Source organism: Drosophila persimilis, unplaced genomic scaffold, assembly GCF_003286085.1.
Source record: "Drosophila persimilis strain 14011-0111.01,24,50 unplaced genomic scaffold, DperRS2 tig00000606-arrow-arrow-pilon, whole genome shotgun sequence".
Classification (NCBI taxonomy): domain Eukaryota; kingdom Metazoa; phylum Arthropoda; class Insecta; order Diptera; family Drosophilidae; genus Drosophila; species Drosophila persimilis.
The window spans coordinates 1,851,409-1,877,097 of NW_020825324.1; the positions used below are offsets into that span (position 1 = coordinate 1,851,409).

The 25,689-nt window shown below is 51.2% G+C and overlaps 2 protein-coding genes across 4 annotated transcripts; both read left to right on the forward strand.

Moving 5' to 3' along the window:
- Nucleotides 1-176: 176 nt before the first annotated feature.
- On the forward strand, nucleotides 177-13,824 carry LOC6597379 (cubilin homolog). Its single transcript, XM_002022546.2, has 12 exons — nucleotides 177-359; nucleotides 436-729; nucleotides 1,031-1,214; nucleotides 1,329-2,090; nucleotides 2,525-3,280; nucleotides 3,369-4,061; nucleotides 4,168-5,895; nucleotides 5,967-6,129; nucleotides 6,184-7,236; nucleotides 7,777-12,425; nucleotides 12,733-13,408; nucleotides 13,466-13,824. Exons 1-12 carry the CDS (start codon nucleotides 271-273, stop codon nucleotides 13,738-13,740), a joined length of 11,322 nt encoding a protein of 3,773 aa, XP_002022582.2. The 5' UTR covers nucleotides 177-270; the 3' UTR covers nucleotides 13,741-13,824.
- A 799-nt stretch (nucleotides 13,825-14,623) lies between these two features.
- LOC6597383 (lon protease homolog, mitochondrial) lies at nucleotides 14,624-18,032 on the forward strand. Of its 3 annotated transcripts, none has more exons than XM_026990660.1 (9): nucleotides 14,624-14,966; nucleotides 15,024-15,282; nucleotides 15,347-15,551; nucleotides 15,641-15,770; nucleotides 15,823-16,127; nucleotides 16,194-16,616; nucleotides 16,690-17,403; nucleotides 17,459-17,648; nucleotides 17,712-18,032. In XM_026990660.1, exons 1-9 carry the CDS (start codon nucleotides 14,625-14,627, stop codon nucleotides 17,952-17,954), a joined length of 2,811 nt encoding a protein of 936 aa, XP_026846461.1. In that variant the 5' UTR covers nucleotide 14,624; the 3' UTR covers nucleotides 17,955-18,032. The 3 variants fall into 3 exon arrangements, with proteins under 3 accessions (XP_026846461.1, XP_002022586.2, XP_026846462.1); XM_002022550.2 differs by having other exon boundaries at nucleotides 15,353-15,551; XM_026990661.1 differs by lacking the exons at nucleotides 17,459-17,648; nucleotides 17,712-18,032 and having other exon boundaries at nucleotides 16,194-16,620; nucleotides 16,690-16,705.
- Nucleotides 18,033-25,689: the final 7,657 nt, after the last annotated feature.

Sequence of the window (25,689 nt, forward strand, 5' to 3'; positions counted from 1 at the left end):
TATTTAAGGGAAACTGGCTGTGGTTGGGCTTGTGCTTGGGGTGTGCACGTGGGATGGCAGATTGATGGGCGTACTCTTGGGTACCGCCCCTTGCACCACACTTAGTTGATCTGAGTAGCGGCGTTCTGGGAGATAGGCACAGTCGGACATCGTTAGCCGAACGGTGCGGAATACCCTTGTTTTGAATTTCTTCCGAGTGTTTCCTGGGGATTGTGTCTGCATATTTTTTTGTCCAAGTGATCGAGTGAGTGATTGAGAAAGTGTTCTCTGATGGGATCTGCAAGAGGCAGACTCCTGCTGTGGCCTTGCCTTATCCTAATTGCGGATGTTTGGCCAGTGGCAGAGGCTTTTGTCAACTCGTAAGTGACGCCCCAAACTGTGAAAAAAACATCTATCGTGTGGCCTTGATTCCGACTCCCTTCCCACCGATTTCAGGCCGAAAATCATCAGCAAAGATGGCAATCTGATCTTCGAGTCCGGTGCTAATCGGAACATCACCTTCCGTCTGTCAGGCAACTCTCGGCTGACCATCAACGAGGAGTACGATGTCCTTGAGCTGCTGCTGGCCAGCGTGGGATCAAAAAAGCGGCCCGGTAGTGCCAAAGATGAATGGAGCTCGACCGAGGATTTCGTTGATATCCGAGAGCTGGCAGATCAACTAGCGGACTTCCAGAGGCGGGCCTTTGGTTCGAATGGCCTCAAGAGCATGCTGCAACAGCAATTGAACAGGTGAGATCCATCCCATTTCTGGAGTGGATGAAGATTTTTCAACTTTTCCCTTAGTCATATACCATTTTAAGATACAAAATTCAAACTAAAGGCACCCAAATTATCCAAATTATAACTTAAAAATGTAGTAAAATGTTCTAAAGATACAGTCCATCCACCAATCTAAATAATTGTAAAAGGAAAATGTATTTTTTTAGTACGGCTTGCTCTTTCCTTTTCGAGGGAGAGTTTTATACCTATCAAGTTCATCATTTTTGGCTGTATTCTGCTCCAATTCTGAGTGTTCTCTATATAACTGCAGGACACGCGGATCACGGGTTCTGCTGAGACGCTATCAGGTCAGATTGAGGGCCATGGAGAACAAGGTGAATCGGCTGGAGACGCAGCTGGAGCTCAATAACTGCCAGAGCGGACCGTGCGAGAACGGCGGTAGTTGCTACAGTACCTTCAATGGCTATCGCTGCCAGTGCCGGCCGGCCTTCGAGGTGGGTTGTTCTGCTCTGTTCTATCGCACCCTTCGACCCCAATGTGGGGCGTATTGAGGGGCGTCTGTGAACGGTGATTTGTATATGTATCATCTCTCTTTTGCGGCGATTTAGGGTGCCAAGTGCGAGATCGATGTGAACGAATGCGCCCTGTACGAGGGCACCGATCTGGCCTGCCAGAACGGAGCCCAGTGCGTGAATCAGTTTGGATCGTACAGCTGTCTGTGCCTGCCAGGGTGGCATGGAATGCACTGCACCCAGCGCAAGGGCGACTGCTCGCTGGCCAGTGCCTGGGAGCTCTGTGGCCATGGGTCCTGTGTCCCAAGCTCCGATGAGGCAGGCTACCGTTGCCTCTGCGAGGCGGGCTGGAAGAGTAACGGCCTGACGCCTGTCTGCGGCGAGGATGTGGACGAGTGCAGCGATGCGGCTGCCCACACGCCCTGCTCCACGAAGTGCATCAATCTGCCGGGGAGCTTCACCTGCGCACCCTGCGCCCCTGGGCTCACGGGAAACGGCATCAGTTGCCGCGACCTCAACGAGTGCGAGGCCAACAACGGCGGCTGCAGTCTCAGTCCGCGGGTCGACTGTCTCAACACCTACGGCTCCCACCACTGCGGCGAGTGTCCCGTGGGCTGGACGGGCGATGGGCGAATCTGCGAGCGGAACAGTCCGAGCAGCAGCAGTCCCGGCAACTCGGAGCTGGCCACCATCAGCAGCTGCTCGCCGCGGGGCAGGCTCTGCCATCCGGCGGCCAACTGCTTCGAGATCTCCGGCACTGTCGTCTGCAGTTGTCCGGCCGGAATGGTCGGCACTGGCTATGGCTCCAATGGCTGTGTCAATGGCACGGCCAACAACTGCAAATCTAATCCCTGTCTGGTGAGTACGCCCCCTTTCCGGATCCTTTTTTTTCTGCCTTATTATTGTGCCTTTAGACCAGCGATGGGCACCTCGGTCCTTGCTCCCATGCTGCGAAAGAGAATGCTCGAGAACCACATACATGCGCGTGCATGACGCGGGAAACTAAAACTAGTGTTTTTCTGTTATTGTTGAACTGCTTCCTTCAAGTAATTCATGTACAATAGTTACTATATGTATGTACATATATGTACTATATATGCACATAAGTAACGAAAACACTTTCTATTCTCCTCCAAGGAAGACCTCTCTCAATCCCTCTTTTAATAATTTTCTGTCTATCCGTTAAGCCGTACTGCTTTCCATCAGTAAACACATATCTAGTACATATGTATGTACATTCCAAAATAAATATTACCAAATGATTATTCAATATTTCCTCCCGCACTGTGTAGAATAATGGCATCTGTTTGGATGCTGGAACCTCGACCTTCACGTGCTTGTGCAACAGGGGCTTCCGACCCCCTTTGTGCGAGCCACTGCCAAATCCCTGTGACGCGCATCCCTGCAAGAACGGGGGACGCTGCAACCCCACAATGTCGAGTGGCGACGGATTCGTGTGCCAGTGTCTGCCGGGCTACCGGGATCGACTGTGCTCCACGCGGTTCAGCAGCTGCAATGCGATGCTGAGCGCGGAGAGCGGTCGGCTGAGGTATCCGCCGGAGGGAACCGGGTACGAGCACAATGCCCAGTGTGCGTGGGTGATCCGTACAAACGATTCGCTGGTGCTGAACGTGACGTTCAGCAGCTTCGACCTGGAGGACTCGACCGAGTGCCGCTTCGACTGGCTGCAGGTCAACGACGGACGATCGGCGGCGGCGCAGATCATCGGTCGGTACTGCGGCAACCATTTGCCGCACGGCGGCAACATCGTCTCATCGGGCAACCTGCTGTACCTCTGGTTCCGATCGGATAACAGCACCTCGCGCGAGGGCTTCGATCTCTCCTGGGTGTCGATGGAGCCCCAGTGCGGTGGCCGCCTTGAATTTGATACCCACGGCACCTTGGCATCGCCCGGTTCGCCGGGCAACTACCCTAAGAACCGGGACTGCCGCTGGCTCCTGGTGGCCCCCACCAGCAAGCGTATCAAGCTCACGTTCTTCAGCCTGCAGCTGGAGCAGCACACGAACTGTAACTTTGACTATGTGGAGGTGAGCAACAGGGGGATTGGGTGGACATATGAAGTACATACTATATGAAGATAAGCATACACTGAACGACTTACTGAACTCTTAACAGATCAAGGACTCCCTTTCGAATCGGGAGCTGGCCAAGTTCTGCAGCAGCGGGCAGCCCGCTCCCCTACTGCTGCCCACCCACGAGGCCATCATCCAGTTCCACTCGGACGACGACGGCAGCGACACGGGCTTCCAGCTGCATTACTCAGTCGAGGAGCGGGTGCCCGGCTGTGGCGGAGTCTACACCAGCAAGGAGGGCTCTATCCGCACCAGTAGTCTGACCAGTGACGTGCCCATGTCCTGCGAGTATGAGATCCGCCTGGCCGTGGGCGAGTCGGTGGGCATTGAGTTCGTCACCTTCGAAATGGATCGCCAGGACTGTCTGGAGTTGTACGATGTGGCCGTCGATGGTACCAGCCTTCTGCAGGCCAAGCACTGCGGTGAGACGCCCGGAACTCCGCCCAGCTTCAGGTCTCTCTTTAATCGGGTTCGCATCAAGGCGTACGCCACGCGTGGACGCTTCGAGCTGCACTACAGGACCCTCTGCTCCTACACGTTCGACAGCGACTCGGGCACTGTGCTCTCGCCCGGCTACCCCAATCTGACCACCAGCGACACACTCTGCACCTACACCATCACAACGGCACCCAACAAGTTCATCATCATTAATCGGCAGGACTTCCAGCTGGAGGATGGTGCAGAGACGAGCGATGAAGATGACCAGGATGATGCCTGTCTAGGCACTAGCTTAAGGGTGAGTGAATTCAAAGGGGTGACCTTCTTTTAGCATTGAAAAGAGTCCTACAAGGGGTATTCATCGTCCCCTTATTGTGAATTTGACATTTGTATATCTTTTTTAGATCAACGCTGGCATAAACAGGCAGATACTGGGACCCTACTGCGGCAAGCGTCTGCCGGACGAGGAGTTTCTGAGCCGGACAAACCACTTGATCCTCCAGCTCCAGACGGACGGAAACAGTCGGGGACGTGGCTTCAAGTTCGAATATCAGACGGTGGCCGCTTCAAGCGAACACTGCGGCGGTGTGTACACCAAAGAGGGCCACATACGTCTGCCCGTGGATGAGGGCGGCCAATATGCGAACGATCTCACCTGCTTCTGGGTGATCCAGGCACCGCCGAGGAAGGTCATCCGGTTGCACTGGATCAGCTTTCAGTTGGAGAGCAGCAGCGACTGTTCGTACGATCGTGTGGAAATTTTCGACAGCATGGATGCCTACAAGGAGGATGCACAGCCGCTGGTCCGGTACTGCTCCATGGCTCTGCCGGGGGACTTCGTGACTCAGGCCCGCCTTCTGGCCATCAAGTTCGTGTCGGACTACAGCAGTGGATACGATGGCTTCGAGCTGGCCTTCAGCTTCGTGGACATCGACAATTGTGGCGGACACATACACGCCTCCACTGGGGAGCTCATCTCCCCCGGCTATCCGATGAACTACTCGGCCGGGCTCGACTGCGACTGGCGGCTGACCGTGCCCATGGGCCACCTGGTCGAGGTGCAGCTAGAGATATTCGACCTGGAGGTCTCTGCAAACTGCAGCCGGGACTACCTCGAGGTGCGCAACGGAGGCTATCTGTCCTCGCCCCTTATCGGACGATTCTGCGGCACACAGATGCCTACGCGCGTCCCAAGCTTCAGCAACGAGCTGCGCCTGTTCTTCCACACAGACGCTGCGGTCAGTGGGCACGGATTTCGTTTGCGGTGGCGCGTCTTCGCCAGCGGCTGCGGCGGTCGCCTCAGCTCCAATGAGGGAGTGATTACCTCTCCACGGTACCCCAGCAATTATCCGCACAATGCGTACTGCGAGTGGCAGGTGAGAGTCCATCCCGGGTCGGGGGTGCAGCTGCTGATCGAGGACATGGACCTGGAGAGCTCGGAGTCGTGCGTGTACGACAACGTGAAGATCTCCACCGGCTCTCGGCATCCGGGCTTCGAGCCCATGCTGAAGCTCTGTGAGCAGCCGGACGAGAGCCATCGCGCGGTGAGCCTCGATGACAACGAGGCGACAGTCACCTTCCACTCGGATATCAACAATGCGAGGCGGGGCTTCCGCATCTCCTACACGACTAACTGTCGCCGCAACATCACGGCCAACTACGGCACCATCGAGAGCCTGAACTTCATGGAGCCCTTCTGGGATCAGATTCCCATCGATTGTAGCTGGACGATCCGAGCGCCGAGCGGAAACCGCATCCGCCTCGAGGTCTCCCACATGGAGCGGCACGAGGAGCGCCTGCCCACAGCTCTATCGGGCGGGGTCTACCTCATCGATGGTGGCTCCCTGCTGCCCCTGCTGGGACCGGGTGCCCACAATGTCAGCGGCGACGTTGTAACCGTCGTGCACAATGCCAGCAACGTGAACTTCCAGCTGGAGTACCGCATCGATGGCTGCCAGCAGGAGTTGCGTGGCGAGAGCGGCTCCTTCCAGTCGCCCAACCATCCGGGCATGTATCCGAACAACATGGAGTGCTATTGGCTGATCAACGCCCAGTTGGGCGATACCATCGAGCTGACTGTGTCCAACCTGGACCTCGAAGAGAGCGTCAACTGCACCAAGGATGCTCTGACGGTGGGTGAAATGTTGCAATTGCCGTTTTCATATGATCTCTCATCACTGTTATCTGATTACAATTCTTGCAGGTGTCCAATCATCCGCACGAGGCCTATGTGCACGAGCGCCATTGCGGGGTGACAACTACGCTGGTCCTCACCAGCGCCGGCCACCGGATGCACGTACGCTTTATCGCCGATGGCTCGCACAATGGGCGCGGCTTCGAGGCCACCTACCGCACAGTCAGAGCGGGTGAGTATTCCAGAGATTCGAGAAATCCCCGTGTCTAACGTAACGCCTTAACAGAATGCGGTGGAAAGCTGACCGGCCGGAACGGGGTCATCCAATCGCCCAACTATCCAATGCCGTATCCGGAGAGTAGCCATTGCGAATGGTTGGTGGAGGTGTCACCGCACCATCGTATAGTTTTTGATGTGCAGGACTTGGAGATTGAAAGCGGATACGAATGCTCCTGGGACTACCTCGAGGCCTTCGACACCAACAGCGGGGACGACGATACCGAGGGCCGGAGAATTTTCAAGATCTGTAGCGACGGTAGCGACGGCGTCCAGCAGCAGATTTCCGGCTCGAATACAGCCATAGTGCGGTTCGTCAGTGACGACTCCATCGCGCGGAAGGGATTCCGCCTGCACTTCCATGAGTCGTGTGGCCAACAGATCACCATCGATGACACCGACTTCGAATACCTCAGCTTGGAGCGGCAGGCGGCCCGCAATGAAACCTGCCTCTGGGTGCTGCAGGCATCTGATCCCGGCAAACACATCATCTTCACGGCCACTAGCATCAAGCTGCGATCGGAGGCTGACACCATGTATCCCCAAGAGAGCGACTGCATGCCCGTGGGCGTAAAGATCTACGATGGCCCTGAGGCTGCGGGGACGCCGCGTCTCCGGTTCTGTCGCTCCCATCCGCCGGCGCTTATATCGAATGGCCAGTCGCTCACCATCAGCCTGCCCCTGCTTCTGGTGGAGGAGTTCGAGGGCCACTTCATGACCATGGACACGGCCTGCGGCAGCCTCTACACGGCCATATCCGGCCGCTTCACCACCCCGTACTACCCCGGCAGCTATCCTCCCAACATCGAGTGCATATGGGTGCTGGCGGCCAGCCAGGGGAACTCCCTGAGTCTGACCATCGAGTCGATGGACTTGGAGCAATCGGACGGCTGCAACAGGGACTATATGGAGGTGCGCGAGGAGGTCGAGCGCGGCCCCCTCATCGGGGTATATTGTGGCAATCAGGTGCCCGGAGTCATTCACTCCCGGGGATCGATCTGGATCAAGTTCAAGAGCGACGACGACAACGTGGGCGAGGGTTTCATGGCCTCCTACAACTATGGTATGTCTGTTTATATACGGTACTTGAAGAGTATTGGGGTACTTTAGATTTTTGCTGAAAATTGCTGTGTGTGTAACACATGGAAGGAAGCGTTTCTTGATCAGCCATGTCGGTCTGTCCGTCCGATGAGCGCCTAGATATCAGAGACTATAAGAGTTAGAGCGACCAAAACATGTATCCAGACTCCTGTGAAATCACACTGAATCAAGGTTATTTCACAATTGTGCCACGCCCCATTCCGCCTCTGCACTAAATCATAAAGAGTGACCATATCTAGCAGATGGCCGAATCTGGATCGGATCAATATTATAGCCAGCAGGAAGATCTGAAACTGGCTCTCTCTCTCTCTCACGCACGTACTCTTCCTCGTGTAGTGTGTGCGCTCTGGCAGAGGGGAGCAAGATAAAACGCGGCTGGTATTATTGTGAGAATAGAGAAAAACAGACATATACATACATATACTAACTTAAGTATGGGTTGCTGTTATTATTGGTTTTGAACTTTTTTATAATTTCTCTTAAATTCATGCGCTATTTCTAGAGCGACACAACGAGCTAAACGGCACGGACGGAATAGTGCAGTCACCTCAATATCCAAGCAAATTCCAGTCCGCCGATCCGTACAGCTGGCGCATAATCGTGGACAAGAACTATGTGGTCATGATCACAGTAGACCATCTCAGGGACTTGGACCATCCGCATCTGCGCTTCTACGACGGCTACTCGGACATCGGGGCACAGCTCGAAACAGTGAGCGACGCACCCATTATATCCAGCACCAATGTGGTGTACTTCACGGCCAGTCGGGGTCCCTTCAAGCTGAACTGGCAGCGCCTGTCCAAGGAGTCGCTGCGTTCGAACCGCACGGCCGAGGAGCAGACGCGCCACTGCGGCCAGCAGTTGCTCCGCCTAAACCAGACAATGTTCACTTTGAATTCGCCCGGCTACCCCGGCGGCTATGAGAATGGACTGCAGTGCGCATGGAGCCTGGTGCCGGTCAATCCTGCCATGCACGCCGTGTTCCAGCTGGCCAAGCTCGATCTTGAGGTCTTTGGCAATGGTGAGTGCATAGCCGACTATCTGAAGATCTCGCAGAGTGCTGACATGCAGACCTGGACGGAGCAAGCAAAGCTCTGCGCCGAACTGAACAACACCTCTCCGCGCATCTTCCACGGATCTCCCTACCTCAACGTAGAGTTCATCACGGATGCGAGCGTTAATCAGACGGGCTTCAACGGTGTGGTGCGCACCGAGTGCGGCTCAGAGCTTTCCTCTCCCAGGGGCCTGGTTAACATCACGGAGACTGTGCTTTCCAGCCCCCTCAGGCCCCAAGAGTGCGTGTGGAAGTTGCGCGTTCGCCAGGGACGTCGCATCCGTATCGACTTTCCGGACTTCCAGCTGGACAACCCGAATGGCGGGTCCGGAGCTCCGTCTCCCTTCGGCGGAGGTCAGCAGCAGTGCGGCACCTTTTTGATGGTGCGGAACGGCTATGCCGCGGACTCCCCCTTCCTGGGCAGGGGCAAGTACTGCGACAGTGGCATTACGGATGTCCTGGAGACGACCTCCAACCGGGCGTACATCAAGTTCCGCTACCAGGGATATCCTCGCTTCCGGGTCACCTTCCGCTTTGAGGAGCTGGGCCACGCCTGCTCTGGCAGAATCGTGCTGGGTCCTGCCGCAGGCGAGCAGCAGGTCATCACCTCGCCCAACTACCCCAACCTCCCCAATCCGCACTCGGAGTGCGTGTGGGTGATCACTGCCCCGCCGCAGCACAGAATCGCCGTGCAGTTCTTCGGCAATTTCGATCTGACTGCGGCGACGGGCGCATCCAAAGATGTCATCGAATGCGACCGCGAGTTCATCCAGGTGAACGACGGCAGCACGGAGCTGAGGCCCGAGCTGGGACGCTTCTGCGGCAATCGCAAGCCGAACACGGTATACTCGTCGGGCAGCCAGCTCCGGATACGCTACTACACAGAGGTGCCTGAGCCGCTGCACGGCTTCCAGGCCCGCCTCAGCATCGCCCGCTGCGGCGGCACCTACTACAGTCCGGAGGGGGAGATCAGTTCGCCGACTCCGGACCAGTTGCAACTGCACTCTGACCAGGGCATGGCCCTGGAGGAGTGCGTGTACACCATCGAAGTGGACAAGGGCAACACCATCAACCTCGAGAGCGATAGGCTGCATTTGCCCCAGCCGGAGGGGGCCAACTGCTCCCAGCACACACATTTGCGGCTGGAGGAGATCGAGGCATACGGCCTGGAGGGGGAGGAGCGTGTTATCGATACCCTGCTTCTGTGCGGCACGAACGACAGGCGACTCCTGGTGGAGACCAACAAGGTTGTGGTGCGGCTGAAGCTGGTCGATGGTAACCTGCAGGAGAACCAGGGATTCCGCTTCCGCTATAAGGCGCTCGGGTCTCGATGCGGCGAAAAAATCGAGGCCATGCAGGGAGTGCTTCAGACACCAGGCTATCCGGACGGCGTGACCCATCCGATGCACTGTGTGTGGCGTCTGGAGGTGCCCAAGGGACGACGTGTCCGCGTCGAGATTCTTGACTTCAATACCGGCGGAGAGACAACGACTCGAGGGTCGCCCGCCTTCCGGGGCCGCCTCACCTTCGCCAATGACCACAAAATACAGTCCATCCTCGGACGGTACACCAGCGACCCACCATCCGAGATAATCTCCTCGGACAACACGATGGGTATCGATGCCTTCCTGCTGCCTTTTAGCCGACATCGCGGCTTCAAGCTACGCTTCAGCGCCCACGGAATAAGTGAGTGCCGGCGCCTGAACCTCATCGAGGGCGGGCCCGGAGGATCCCTGAATTTTGAGCGGTCCAATCTGACCAGCATGGTGCACTGCAGCTACAACCTGAGTCCGCCGCCCAACAGCACGATCCTCATCCAGGTGCTGCAGTACAATAGTAGCTCCGTGATCATGAGGAACCAGCACATCTGCGCCCTCCTCTCGCCCCTCAAGCTCTCGCGCCTGGAGCAGTCTGAGCCGCTCCTCTCACACTTCCTCTGCGGATTCGATAGCATTGGCCCCGGAGACACTCCGCCCACCGTGCGAGTGCCCTTCCCCATTCAGCTGACCGTTTCGGCCAGCATCCGCAACGAGCTCAGGCATCTGGTTCTTGGCTATAAAATGCAGTCCTGCGGCGGCATTTGGCCGCTGGAACCGGGTGACAATCTGACCATCCGCCAGCCGACTGGCATGAGCGGTGTGGCGGGAGCCATCGACTGTGCCTGGGCCATCGGTCCCGACATGGATGCGAACGGAGAGGACGGACCATCTCCGCAGGATATCCAGCTGGAGGTGTCCCTCACAGTGAACCTGCCAAATGGAGGTGGATCTGTAGGTGAGGGCGGCTGCCATCAGCAGTTTCTCAAGGTGTACAACGGTCCCGACCAGAACTCACCCACTCTGGGGACCTACTGCGACCAGGCCTCGGCCGTCAATCTGGTGGTGGAGCGCGGTCTTTTCCTGGAGTATCATGCCGACCGGTACGAGGCCAACTCTACCTTCAATGTGTCCATAAAGTACGGTTCGGGGTGCGGGGGCAAGCTCAGCTATCCGTATCGCCAGATTGACTTCAGCGAGCAGTACAAGAACAACGTAGAGTGCGTGTGGGATGTGGAATCGGAGCCGGGCTACCACATTGGACTATCGTTCCTCTCCCGCTTCTACATCGAGGACAGTAGTGGCTGCACCAAGGACTATCTCCTGGTCCAACAGCGCAACGAGTCCGGCGGCAACTGGACCGACCTGCAGAGGATTTGTGGCCGGGCCCCGCCGCAACAGATCAACACCACAGCCCCCTTCATGCGTCTCATATTCCGCTCCGATGCCGATGTGGTGGGCGACGGATTTGTGGCAAAGTTCGAGCGGAACTGCGGCGGTACTCTCTACGCCACTGCCGACGAGCAGGAGCTGACCAGCCCCGGCTACCCGGGCTATGATAAGAACCTCATGTGCAGCTGGACATTCGTGCCACAGGATCCGCATGCAGCCGGCGTACTGGTCAGCTTCCTGCAGTTCGACTTGGAGCAGGCGCCCATAAATGTCTGCCCCTTCGACAACGTCACGGTGGTCACGAGGGATGGCAACGACCACGTGCAGCAGGCCACCATCTGCGGGGTGAAGCACAACCACGAGTACCGGGCCAGGCAGTCCATCGATCTGACCCTACGCACGGACAGCAGCTACAACGGGCGCGGCTTCCGGCTCGTATACAGCACCCGGCTGTGCGGTGGCGTGGTCAGCGAGACGGGCGTGGTGGCGTCGCCGCGGCAGCACACGGACAACAAGCTGCCGCCCAGCAGCGACTGCTACTGGAATCTGACAGCGCCAGAGGGCCACAAGTTCACCATCAAGTTTGAGCTCCTCGACTTTGAGGGGCACTCGAACTGCGCCTACGACGGGGTGGAGGTCTTTGCCGGGGCTGTGCCGAACGAGAGGTTGCGGGCCGGACGTTTCTGTGGGTGTATCACCGAGGATCTGCCCACCATCAGCATCGGTAGCGATCGCGCTCTGATCCACAGCTTCTCCGATGAGCGGGATCCCTCGCGAGGATTCCGGGCCCTGGTGCGTGTGCTGCGTAACTGCGATGAGCACATCCAAATTAACAACTCGGCCAGGTACGTGTTCAGCAAATTCTACAGCCAGGAGGGCTACGACCCCAACCTGGACTGCAACATCGTGTTCAGTGCACCGGCCGATCAGCAGCTGAGCATCGAGTTCCGCAGCTTCCATGTGGAGCAGTCCGAAGACTGTCATAAGGACTTTGTTGAGCTGCGCGACGGGGCCGGACCCTTTTCGGAGCTCATTGGCAGGTTCTGCGGCTATAATCAGCTGCCAACTCTGACCACCTCCCGGCACACACTCTTCCTGCGCTTCTTCACGAACTCGGACATCAATGACTCCGGCTTCGAGCTGACCGTTAGCAGCATTCCGAGGCTTTGCGGCAGTCCGGAGATAAAGCTGGAATCCACTGGCCTCAAGCAGGTCACCCTAGGATCTCCCTCCACGGAGGCCGAGGGCAATTACGACAACGGTGTGGCCTGCTTCTGGAAGATCACCGGGGATGCGGCCCTCAATCTTCAGTTCGTCAGCTTCGATTTGGAAGGGCCCGATGCCAGTGGTAACTGTACGGCTGACTATCTGAAAATCTACAACAATGAGGTAATTTGTTCCGTCTTCAAGATTCGGGTTTTATTTTACGCTCAGCGCTTTGACGCCATGTTTGGTGCGGGAGGGAAGATCTATATAAGACCCGAACAGAGAGCCAGTTGCTTGAGCCACCATGTATAATTTCATCATGATTAGGATGAGCACGACAAGCCTCTGGATCGGGTTTCATTCACACATCCAATTCATCACTCACACACATGCACTCACAACGAATCTTGCTGCTGTATATGCATATGCATATGGATCCTCAAATCAAATAATTTAAGTTTTCCTCTCTCTCTCTCTCTGTGATTTTTAGGATGCCCTGATGGTGGAGCGGGGCTTTGGCAGTGAGCTTATTTTCAACGGCCACACGTCCGGTCTGAACATGCTCAATTATGCCACGGAGCATGTGTACTGCGGCTCCGGAAAGCCGGACACGTACTATGCGAATGCCCGCGAAGTATACATGAAGTTCCGCACGAACGGTGCGGTGACTAGGCCCGGCTTCCGGATTCGGGTGTCCCTGGACTCGGACTGTCAGCGCCACTATAGTGGCCTTCAGGGACGAGTGCGGTTGTCGGAGACCTCGGACTGCGATGTTTACATCCGGGCGCCTGCCAATTACACGCTCAGCCTGTACCAGGCGGAGCTGGTGTTCGGGTCATTTGATTGCGATCAGGAGAACATGCAGGTGTTCGACAGGAACAACCAGTCGCTGCAGCGCGTCTGCTCCTACGTGGATGCGGGCAAGAGCCTCTTTAGTCAGACGAACGAGCTGCGGCTGCACATTAAGACCGGCTCCTATCTGAGCACGCTGGACCTGACCTTCCTGGCCAGCCCCGTGGAGGCGGGCCCCGGTTGCGGCGGCCAGCTCTACAACACCGAGGGCATCTTCACCAATCCCTTCTATCCGGACAATGTACGCAACAACTCCGATTGCCGCTGGACGATCCGGGTGCCCAGCAACAACCGCGTGCTCCTGTTCTTCGAGAGTAAGTCAAGCTTTCCTTGGTGTTGGCCCAAAACTGATTATCCTTTCCCTTGTCCAGCCTTCAATCTGGGCTCGAGAAGCACCTGCCACACAGACTTTCTGCAGGTCCTGGAGACGGACGTGGTCACTGGCGAGGAGCGAGAGATGCGACGGTTCTGCGGCGATGATGCCCCGCGTGTCTACAAGAGCCAGAGCAGCCAGCTGGTCGTCCGCTTCCATAAGACTGTAAACTACGACGGTGTCGGTTGGGTCATCAAGTTCTCCAGCGTCTACTCCAACTACCAGATACCCGCATATATGCTTGGAGCATTTGATGCGGCAGCCTTAGGATAATTTATTTTATTTATTTATCCAAACTATCAAGTGTAACAAATTGTTTAATCCGTTTTTATAAAGCTCACCAAAATTTGCTAAAAATCTGATTGGTATATAACAAACTTTTATCCTTTATCCGTCGAGTGTGGAACGACTTAGTGCTTTGAACAATTTAGCTCGGTAAAGTCAAATTAAAAATTGTCATTCCCCTACAATACTGCTAGTATACTTTTTGAAGACGTGCGCCTTGGGATTGTACTCCCAGGTAATGTTGTCCCACAGCGTGTCTACCTCGTGACTGCGTGTAGGCCCGGCCAACTAGCCAAAGATGATAATCGTCTGCAGGGAGAGCTTATTCCACTTCTGCCTCATGTCGGTGGCATGTCGACTGTAGAAGAACGACTAAAAAAATACTGCCTTTGGAATCACTGTGTTACGCAGCCACATAAGGTAGGACTCAATAATGGTGTCTAAGATGCAAAGTCTGAACTTCTTCCTGGGGAGATACATCAGCAGACTTATCCGGTTATCGGCACTTAGCTGCCGTACCACAGGCTGTGTGGACTTGCAATCGGACTCGGCAATGCGACAGAATGCTTCGGCCGCATCTTCGTCCACGGAGCTGAACATTTTGCAGCACAATTTCAAAAAATTTGCGATTTAATCGTTGAGAATAATGTGTTCCTACTCATACGTATACATAAGGAAACGGTACAGCAATACAACCGTTGTTTTTGAGAACTAACGAATTGTAGTGTTGTGCATTTTCTGTTACAATTCACTCGTTTGCCAGGAAACTTAGAACACTACCATCATCCCTTCACCAGTCCGTCCTGTCACAAAATTTTGTTGTTTGGTTCGTTTTCTGCAATTTATTTATAAATTTCATTGTTTCGAACTCAATGAAAATGATAGCTCGCGTCATACGAGGTCGGCAGCTAATGCATGGCCTGTCCTCGACAGCCGTGTGGACCCGCAATCGCCGTGGCCAAAAGGCTTTGTCCAGAGGTTTCAGCGAGATTTTAGCAGTTACCCGCTTGGAAAGACCCAATGAGGTGACAATGATGGCTCAGCGCTTCTTCACTAGCACTTCCGATGATTTGGACGACATGAAAGCGCGGGATGAGATGCCCCGAGATGCCCGCCTGCCCGACACAGAGAAAGTGCCCGACGTATGGCCAAATGTTCCGCTACTGGCCGTGCGTGGGCATCCCCTGTTTCCGAGATTCAAGAAGATTATGGAGGTGAGTGCCATGACTGGAACATTGAACGCCAGTAGCCTTCCATGTCGTATCTTCCAGGTGTCCAATCCGATTGTCGTAGAGCTGCTGCGCCGCAAAGTTGCGCTCAACCAGCCTTATGTTGGGGTTTTCCTCAGGAAATTCACTGGGAAGGAGGAGGTCGTCAGGAGTCTGGACGAAGTCTATCAGCTGGGATCTTTTGCACTGATTCAAGAGGTTATGGACTTGGGCGACAAGCTGCGCCTACTGCTAGTGGCCCATCGTCGTATACGCATCACAGGACAGGTGGTCGATGATCAGCAACCTCCAAAAGAGCCAGGTATGAGCCGAAATATGTAAATTGTGAAAAACTCTTGTGACATCATGGCATTATCCACTCGAAGCTGCAGCCGCAATCGATGCCGAAGCGAGTACATCCGCATCAGCATCAGCATCAGCATCAGCTGCCCCCGCTGCAGCGCCTGTGCTCATTGTAGAGGTGGAGAATGTCAAGGTACAGATCTACAAACAAACCGTAGAGGTCAAGGCGCTCACCCAAGAGATTGTCAAGACCCTACGCGACATTATCACTTTGAATCCCCTGTATAAGTAAGCTATAAAATCAGAAACCGGAAACCAGAAATCAGAAATCAGAAACGCGAAGAAACTCACTGCTTTATCATCTCGCTTTATTTTAGGGATAGTTTCCATCGAATGCTGCATCAAAATCAACGAGTCGTGGACAATCCCATCTACCTATGCGACCTGGGTGCCACCCTTTCAGCCGGTTACCCGGAGGAGCTGCAAGACATCCTAGAGGAAACAAATGTAAATTTGACTAAAGATATTATTTTTATGATAATAAATGCTTCCTTTTAAGATCTCCAAACGCCTGCAGCTGTCCCTGACCTTAATCAAAAAGGAGTTGGAGCTATGGAAACTGCAGGCGCTAATTGGAGAAGAGGTGGAGGAAAAGGTCAAGCAGCATCATCGCAGACACATACTGCAGGAACAGCTGAAGGTTATCAAGAGGGAGCTGGGCATTGAGAAAGACAACAAGGCTACCATCGTTGAAAAGTATCTCGAAAAACTCAAAGAAAAAATTGTTCCCCAAAGCATCAAACAGGTCATCGATAATGAACTGGCAAAACTGAAATTTCTAGAGAGTCATTGCTCTGAATTTAAGTATGCAAGAGATCCATTAGTTCCGCAACATCATCGTAATGTAACTTTCTTTTCTGGTTAAAATAGTGTTACCCGCAACTACCTCGACTGGCTCACCTCGCTACCCTGGGGCGTCAAAAACCCTGAGAATCTCTGCCTGGACAAGGCCAACGAGATCTTGAACCAAGATCACTACGGCATGGAGGATGTCAAGAAGCGCATCCTAGAGTTTATTGCCGTCAGTTCCCTGAAGGGCAACACGCAGGGCAAGATCTTGTGCTTCCACGGACCGCCTGGTGTGGGCAAAACGAGCATAGCCAGGTCCATTGCTCGGGCCCTGAATCGTGAGTACTTCCGCTTCAGTGTGGGTGGAATGATGGATGTGGCTGAGATCAAGGGATATCGTCGCACCTACGTGGCCGCTTTGCCTGGCAAACCAATACAGTGCCTGAAGAAGACCAAGACTGAGAATCCCCTTGTGCTCATTGATGAGGTGGACAAGATCGGCAAGTAGGTGGCACGAATAGCAATAGATGTAATGTCGAATAGAAAGAAATATTATGACCAATCAATCTATCCACAGGGGCCATCTGGGAGATCCCAGCTCGGCGTTGTTAGAGCTTCTCGATCCTGAGCAGAATGCCAATTTCCTAGACCACTATCTGGACGTGCCAGTCGATCTGTCGCGTGTGCTCTTCATTTGCACGGCCAATGTGGTTGACAGCATACCAGAGGCACTGAGGGATCGAATGGAGCTGATTGAGATGTCTGGCTATGTGGCCGAGGAGAAGGTGGCCATTGCCCGTCAGTATCTGGTGCCGAAGTCAATGAACGACTCTGGCCTGACCGACGAGCATATCAGCATCAGCGAGAATGCCCTGATTATGCTGATACGAAGCTATTGCCGCGAGTCCGGAGTGCGCAACCTGCAGAAGCAGATCGAGAAGGTTGTTCGAAAGGTGGCCTTCCTTTTCGTCAAGAAGGCGGGCACCCACTTCCCAGTGGATGCCGAAAACCTGACCACATTCCTGGGCAAGCAGATCTTTACCTCGGATCGCATGTACGAGACGACGCCGCCGGGCGTGGTCATTGGCCTAGCCTGGACGGCCATGGGCGGCTCATCGCTGTACATTGAAACATCGCCACGGAGCAAGCGGAACGGTCGTAGATGTCGTGGCATGTTATACATCACCGGAAGCCTCGGAGATGTAATGAAGGAGTCGGCCCAAATAGCGCTCACTGTGGCGCGTAACTTTATTGTGAAACGAGATTTTAACAATCAGTACCTCGAGTTTCAGTAAGAGTTCTCGTAGAAATCACTCGTTGATTCATCTCATCTGTGTCCATTATAGAAACATCCACCTTCATATTCCTGAGGGGGCCGTACCCAAAGACGGGCCCAGTGCTGGCATCACTATAATCACTGCCCTAATTTCGTTAGCCACCAACAGGTCCGTGCGGAAGGATGTGGCCATGACGGGCGAGATATCGCTAAAAGGAAAAGTTCTGCCCGTTGGTGGCATCAAGGAGAAGGCCATAGCCGTAAGCAGATGTGTAATTATTGCGCAGCTTGATTCGATCTGATCAAATTACCACCACTTTCAGGCACGTCGCTGCGGCATCAACTGCCTCATCCTGCCCGCGGACAACCAGTCGGACTTTGCGGAGTTGCCCAAATTCATAACCGAAGGCCTGGAGGTCTACTTTGCGGCTACCTACGAGGATGTCTACAACATCGCCTTCTCCGAGCCCACCCAAAACGTGGATGTGACTGCCAAAGTGGTGCAGGTGCCCCTCGAGAAGGTATCCGGCGAGTTCAACGTCAAGCCATCGTGGCCGAGGTCTTAATCGTATTCTTAGCTTAGGGGTTGGGTGTTGTTAACCTGAATGATTGGGCGACTAATAAAGTTGGGAAGATGAAATATACATATTTTATAAGTGCTACAAATTGTTCCTTGCTAATGATAAAATTGTCTCTTGAAAAGTGTTAGAAGTAGCTTCTTCTGAGGGCCATCTCTTTGTAATATTTTAAATTTTATTTTAAATATTTTTCCAGCTCTTTCTTAGCTAGCCGAACATCTCAAGGCGCACACTAATCGTCGAGGTGTCTCATGGATAGGACCCGTCAGAACAATATTAATCTCTCCGGCCACGGCCTTCTGTAGCAATATAACAATATTCTTCGGTGCTATGATACTGAACTTCAAGATCGAACGATTGTTTTGCTTCAATTTAAAAGAACAAACTAAACTAAAACAAACAAATAAAGAAAGAACAACTCATGCAAAAGAATGTCCGCAATGAGTCCAATGATATATGTAGATGTGCTGATTAAGGTTCTGAGGCCTGGGATTCCCTTGAGGATATCCTTCATCCCTGAACTGAGGATGCTAAAGAGACGAAGTTCGAGAGACACCTCTTTGAATTGTTCCGTTCCACAGACCTACCCACTCTTGGGGGATTGAGTAGTCATCGCTAGAAGGAGGCGTCAATGATGTGTTTGTACCTCGACAACTGATGTGTGGGGATCAAGGATCTGGCAGCCAATTTGTTGCTTTCTATATAATGTACCTCTTTTTGATCTCTTTGAAGTATTATGCGTTTTAGACGGAGTCTTATCCAAGCATTACCGAGGCGTATTCGAGACAGACCGAGTCCCATCCCAGCCAGACAGAATCGTATCCCAACAGGGGAGAAACGCACCCCTTGCAAGATCCGAACCTAACAAGCAATCGTCATCCTTCGACCCGACTATCGACAACAAGGACTTTGACTATGGCATCCAAGGGGGCTACTAGATTCTAGGTAGATATCGGTATTAGGTTTAAGGATATACGCATCCATTCATTTGGATAGTTGATACAAATAATTCCACTTGCTTATTATTTATGCTAAGCTAAGTTTCGATCAATAAAACTTTATGAAAAATCATCCTTGCTTTATCCAGTATGGGGGAAATGATCCCGATTACAAAAAGGCGTGGCTCGCCCAGATCGGTTCACAAAAAGCGGAGAAAACTAAACATTTTTTATTGGGGCAAATTTCCTTAATCCTTGATAAGGACTCGATCAAATCAGGGACTTTTTTTCGATCACAGGAAGCCACCGCACGTCCCGATCGGCCCACAAATAGCCGAGAAAAGTTAATAAGTATGGTTGGGGCTATTGTAGTCCTTAACGAAGGACCAAGGAGATGTTTCCAATCACGGTGGGCCATGACCCGTCCCGATCGGGCCACAAATAAGGAAGAAAACAAGATATATACATAAGTCTATTCTCAATCTGCGACCTCTCAAATGGCTAAAATCGAATATTTCAGATCTCGGATACCAGGCGAACAGAAATTAGCAGAAGGTCGATAGTTTTTTTTTTGATTGTATTTTTTCGTTTTTTACCTCCCAAAAGTATGCAATGTTTTCTAATTTTCTGTGGCCGCTCAAATGGCTAAAATAGCGACCTTCTGCTGCATTCTGTTCGCGTGGTATCCCACGAATTCGAAATTCTCTTTTTTGACCATTTGAGGGTTGTTGTTGTACAACAACAAAAAATGTTTGTACAACAACTGACAACAACAACTTTTCTTGTTTTCTCCGTTATGTGTGGCCCGACATAGCCGTGCGACGCCTCCCTGTGTTCGTAATAGCTTCCTTGAGGCAATGCATTCCTTATCAAGGATCAAGGATATTTTCTCCAGACATGTATATCTTGTTTTCTCACTTACTTGTGGGCCGATCGGGGCGAGCCATTTCCCCACGTGACCACGAAAATGTCCTTGATCCTTCGGTAGGGATTCCAGCATCCCCAGCCCTATATATTTATCTATATCTCGACCAGATCGGGACGTGCGACGGCTTCCTGTAATTGGAAAAATGTCCCTGATTTGATGGAGTCTTTATCACGGACCAAGGACCTTATTTGTGGGCCCCGGACCAACAACCCCAACCATGCATATTCAGTTTTTTCGGCTATTTGTGGGCCGATCTGGGCGTGCGATGGCTTTCTGCTACCGAAAAAGTGTCCCTGATTTGTTGGAGCCCTTATCAAGGATCAAAGACATTTTCCTCAATAAAAACCGACCTGGGCGTGCCAAGCCTTTTTGTAATCGGGATCGTTTCCCCCATAAAGGATACAACAAGAATGATTATTCAATAGTTTTATTCATCAAAACTTAGCTTAGTATAAATATACAAGTGGAAAACATTTGTATCTACTATCTAAATGAATAGACTCGTATATCCTTAAACCTAACAGCAAGGATATCAACCTAGAATCTAGTAGCCCGCGTAGCCTCTCCCTTGGTCGCCATAGTCAAAGTCCTGTTCGCTCTGTCTCGAAGACGCGTCGGTAATGCTTGAATATGACTCCTTTTGTCATATCCTTTTCTCTGTGAAGGAAGATATAGTTTAAAATATGTCCTCAATTGTAGACTGATTCACTTACGCGTTTTGAAGCTGTAGAACAGTGTTTGATTCGGCGGCGTATGAATGGGCGTCAGGGCTGGCTCATGATGACAGGATAATAACCGAGCGCCAGAGTCAAAGAGCCTGGGATCTAATCCTGAAAGTTCGCAGATTTTGCCTCCTGCATCTATCCTCGCTCTAGGATGGTAGGACCATTGCTGCTCAGATCTTTATCTATAAGCTCTTAATGGCTAACATCGATTGCTTAGTAGGATTGTTTGGTTTTTTCTGTAAGCTACATATATCTCGAGTAAGCAGCGGCCGATCCGAGATGCTGTTGATGTTGTTCGGCAGTCTGGATCCTCGCGATCCTGGGACAGTTTGTCCTTCGTCGATCTGGCCCTATTTGTCTGAGATAAAGCCTTCTGAAGATTTAGATTTGCATATCTTTGAAATACTGGTTTTTTCTGTAAGCTATATCTCGGATAAGCAGTGGCCGATCCGGGCGAGGCATGGCTTTTCGTGATCGCGAGAGTCCTGCAATTCGACTGCCATCAGAAAAGAGGACATCACTTTTTTCACGATTTTCGCAAAAAATCATGATGGTTACATCATTAAATTTGCCAAAAATCGGCCTCATTTTCGATGTCGAGATTTTAATGCCGTTCGACAGTCTGGATCCTCGCGATCCTAGGACAGTTAGTCCTTCGTCGATCTGGCCCTATTTGTCTGAGATAAAGCCTTCTGAAGATTTAGATTTGCATATCTTTGAAATACTGGTTTTTTCTGTAAGCTATATCTCGGATAAGCAGTGGCCGATCCGGGCGAGGCATGGCTTTTCGTGATCGCGAGAGTCCTGCAATTCGACTGCCATCAGAAAAGAGGACATCACTTTTTTCACGATTTTCGCAAAAAATCATGATGGTTACATCATTAAATTTGCCAAAAATCGGCCTCATTTTCGATGTCGAGATTTTGATGCCGTTCGACAGTCTGGATCCTCGCAATCCTGGGACAGTTGGTCCTTCACCGATCTGGCCCTATTTGTCTGAGATATAGCCACCGAAGGTTTTGATTTTGAATTTCATTAGAATACTGGTTTTTCCGTAGGCTATATTTCCGCTATCCGGCACCCGATCGGAAAGCGGCATGGCTTTTCGTGATCGCGAGAGTCCTGCCAATCGACTGCCATCAGAAAAAAGGACATCACTTTTTTCACGATTTTCGCAAAAAATCATGATGGTTACATCATTAAATTTGCCAAAAATCGGCCTCATTTTCGATGTCGAGATTTTAATGCCGTTCGACAGTCTGGATCCTCGCGATCCTAGGACAGTTAGTCCTTCGTCGATCTGGCCCTATTTGTCTGAGATAAAGCCTTCTGAAGATTTAGATTTGCATATCTTTGAAATACTGGTTTTTTCTGTAAGCTATATCTCGGATAAGCAGTGGCCGATCCGGGCGAGGCATGGCTTTTCGTGATCGCGAGAGTCCTGCCAATCGACTGCCATCAGAAAAAAGGACATCACTTTTTTCACGATTTTCGCAAAAAATCATGATGGTTACATCATTAAATTTGCCAAAAATCGGCCTCATTTTCGAAGTCGAGATTTTGATGATATGATAATTTCATATACATGAATATGTCTAAAGAATGTAAATTTGAGAAAAGGTCTTTATTAGTTACGTTTTATCTTCATATCAATATTTATACCTTCATATAAAATTAACAAAATAGGGTATACAAAGGACGACACGCAACATAGCGACTCTTTTTTTTGTTGAACTTTTTCGTTTAAACCTTTTTTTACAATAAATACAATCCTTGCTTTTAGGATAAAAAACTATTCAATCTTGTAGAAAATTTATTCATCAATGGGATAAAACTATGTGGGCATTGCTGAGAGTTAGTTAGTCAGCATTATTCAATGGAATATGAAAATTGAGCAATTTACTTTTTCGTTTGTTTTGATTGACCTATTTCGCTACTTGTTTTTTGTTTGACTTATTTCGCTAAAACCTCTTTTTACCCAAAATGCAATATAAGCAAGTATTAAGAATACACCAGTTAAATAGAAAATATATTCATCAATCGTATAAAATTATGATGGCATGGCTAAATGTGCTATCTAGCTATTAATATACGATGGAATATCAATCGAGGAATTTGTACAACGGAATTCAATTTTCGCCCGTCTGAACTCAATCTACGGGAATCTTAACGGAATATCGCCGCGCAACGTAACAGTCCTAAGAAACAGGTCGACAAGAAATGCTTGTACGTGGACGCCAACAACAATGCGGAGAAAAAAGAGGAGGATATCGGATCCGATCTGCTATCGGAGAACATTATTATTATTATATTTTCCTTTGGTTGATTATGTTCTAACACCCCATGTGCCCACAGGAAGCTAACCTAATGGACTTTCGCCAGTGTCCCTACTGTTTGGCGAGCGCCAAAGTAATCAAGGAATCTGAAAAAACTTGGACTCAGATCCGTCAGATTGAGGACGCCATACTATCCTATAGTGATCTGTTAGCCGAGTTTGATACTCGTCACCAGCAGAATCAATTTACATTCAAAAATGTATATCTAGCAGTCAACTTAACGTGTTGAAAATACATCTGTATTCAATTAATTAATGTGTTTTTTTTTCGGGGTAGAAGTCTTTCTTTGTATTAATGTATGTAAAATAGCATCGGACACCCATGAACCCACATGCCAGGCTTCATATTTTCATGCGACTTAAGGTGACGGAAAAGGGAACATGGCCTAGCTGGGTACAGCAGCAGCGGGAGCACAAGAGCACCCCAACCAAGTGGATTACCGCCAAGTAAGTGCATTTAATTGAAGTTTACAATTTGTATGCCCTTCTTTTTACAGAAGAACTATAAACGCCTAGATCAAATGCCTTTGACGGCAGGATGAGATCAGCAGAAGCATTGTCAACTGGCTGACACTGGCTTGGGGGCTTCCAGATAAGTCACACCGTGTTATTCTATAAGTATATTATGTATAGTTTGTGTGCTTCTTTTAACCCATCTACCATCTCAATTACAAAGCGGCTTTAACGCGTAGATTGTAGAGGTATCGCTCCATTCAAATGAGCAGAAGAATGCATGGCACCGAAAGTAATTCAATCACTTAATAGGTCAGCACACTTTGAAATTGATTTTCAAGGGCTCAATAGCACCACGTACATCCGCCGGACACATTGGTAAGTCGTCCTAACTCCTAGCTTTAGATTCCATTTGACTCTGTTTCTGTTTATTTGCTTAAATCCTGTGCTGCAGTTTTCTCAACCACTTGCAAATCCATTGAATGGATTAATTTCTGCTCTACCTCTTGGAGATCCGCATTTTGGTGCTCCTGGTGCGCTCATCCGGTCAGAACTTACGGAAATTGGCACGCAAGTTCGACTTAACCGGCAGTGTGACGCGTGGATAGGAGACCGACAAGAGGCCACAATGGGAGTTGCGGAAAGAGAACCAGTCAACGGAAATGTGACGCTGCAGCGTTGAACCCTATGAATCTCCAGGTCGTGGCCACTATGAATGGCCGCCTTCGTTCGTAGAGATTCAACCTTTTGAAGAATGAACACTAGATAATATTTTGACTGGAATTCGTCTTTGCGCCATTTATATGATACAAATACCAACTTCATCATACCGGGGGTATTCGAAATTATATCGCGTAAGGAATTTGGTCAAAAAACATTTAAATAGACACATTTAAATATATGTATATGACAAACGCTGTTGCATAAGGTGAGTCAAGCCTCTGCGCTGACCGGCCCATGGGCCATTGATCAGCCAAAGTATTTGCACACACCACGTCAAATCATCCTCATTATAATCACTCCGATTTCCATTCAGATACCCGGCTGGGGCTGGCCTGCCCCAACACTAGCGATGCTTTGTAACCGGCATTCGAAACAGCTTTAACGCAGAAACAACAAGGTGCTAAAATGCCGATCGCTTTAAAAGTTGTGTGCTGTTATTGCTGCCTTTGATGGTCTTCAGATGAAGCTGAAACCGAAACCGAACCCGAACCCGCCATGAAAAACGACCAGGTAACGGGTCATCAGCAAATCGAGGAAAAGAGCCAAAGAGACTACTGGGTCTGAGGGCATGACAAGGTCTGGTCTGGTCTGGGTCTGGGGTCGGGGTAACATGCGCAACAACGCGCATTAAATAATTTATACAAAAATGCACACAAAATTAACAAATTTCAAATTATGTTGCATGATATAATAATCCGGCTGACGACTCGACTCCGGTCCGGTGCCAATTCGTTTGTTTCCCAGAGAGCGCTAGAGATTGGGCCAATCGACACAAATGTATGTATGCCTGAGCATACGAAGAGCTGTTGCAATCCGAGAGACCCAAGAGGCAGCTGAAGATCCGATCCGATCCGACTTGATGGTCGTTAGCCTACCAGAGCCAACGAAGCGCCCAAATCGATAATCGTATGCAAAGAGCCGGTCAGTCGCGGTTGCGGTCTCCGCCACCGTCGTCGTCACCGTCGACGTCGCGTCGGCTTGATATTGGGATATGCTAAGGGGGGCCGCCTTTGCCCTGCTTGACCCACGAAGCCAGCCCCCCGATCGGTCACCCTATGCTGGTGTTATCTTCTTGTAGTTTTTGTTATTTGTTTGCTTGTCCGCCGGCGTTGTTAGTGTTGCATATTATTTGGCCATTGAAGAAATAGATGAAGACGACGGCACTGGTAAAGGGTGTCTTATCGACAAGCAATGTTATTATTAACCTCTCGTTGCTATCTTAACGCATTTCACAGAGTGGTGTGCACCAGTGCAGAATGCTTACAGCTTTCATTGAGTAAAAGAGAGCGAACACAACACCCTGTATGAATGGAGGAGGGCCTCCCATTCAGATGCGTGCGTGTGCTCAAACATCTCATGTGAGTTGCAAGAGCAGCAGAGATACTACTCGTAGTAGCCTACGACGGCAGCTGACGTCACACATCTCTCCATCGCCGTCGCCGTCGCCATCGCCATCGCCATCTCTCGCGGGTTGCGTCGCCTCTAACGGGAGTGGGCAATGTGGGCAATGGGAAACCCATATCCGATCTATGTATAAAAGCTTCGGGAAGCTCGAAGCTGGCATCATTCACTTCCCGGGAACAGCCCGACGCGCACAGGTGTTCCTTCCACACCCCACACA

Coding starts and splice junctions, on each gene's coding strand:
- LOC6597383 (XM_026990660.1), top strand. CDS start 14,625: ATGAAAATGATAGCTCGCGTCATACGAGGTCGGCAGCTAATGCATGGC. Junction 15,552..15,640: donor ACTTTGAATCCCCTGTATAA/GTAAGCTATAAA, acceptor GCTTTATTTTAG/GGATAGTTTCCATCGAATGC. Junction 16,128..16,193: donor AGTCATTGCTCTGAATTTAA/GTATGCAAGAGA, acceptor TGGTTAAAATAG/TGTTACCCGCAACTACCTCG.
- LOC6597379 (XM_002022546.2), top strand. CDS start 271: ATGGGATCTGCAAGAGGCAGACTCCTGCTGTGGCCTTGCCTTATCCTA. Junction 360..435: donor GCAGAGGCTTTTGTCAACTC/GTAAGTGACGCC, acceptor CACCGATTTCAG/GCCGAAAATCATCAGCAAAG. Junction 6,130..6,183: donor CTACCGCACAGTCAGAGCGG/GTGAGTATTCCA, acceptor ACGCCTTAACAG/AATGCGGTGGAAAGCTGACC.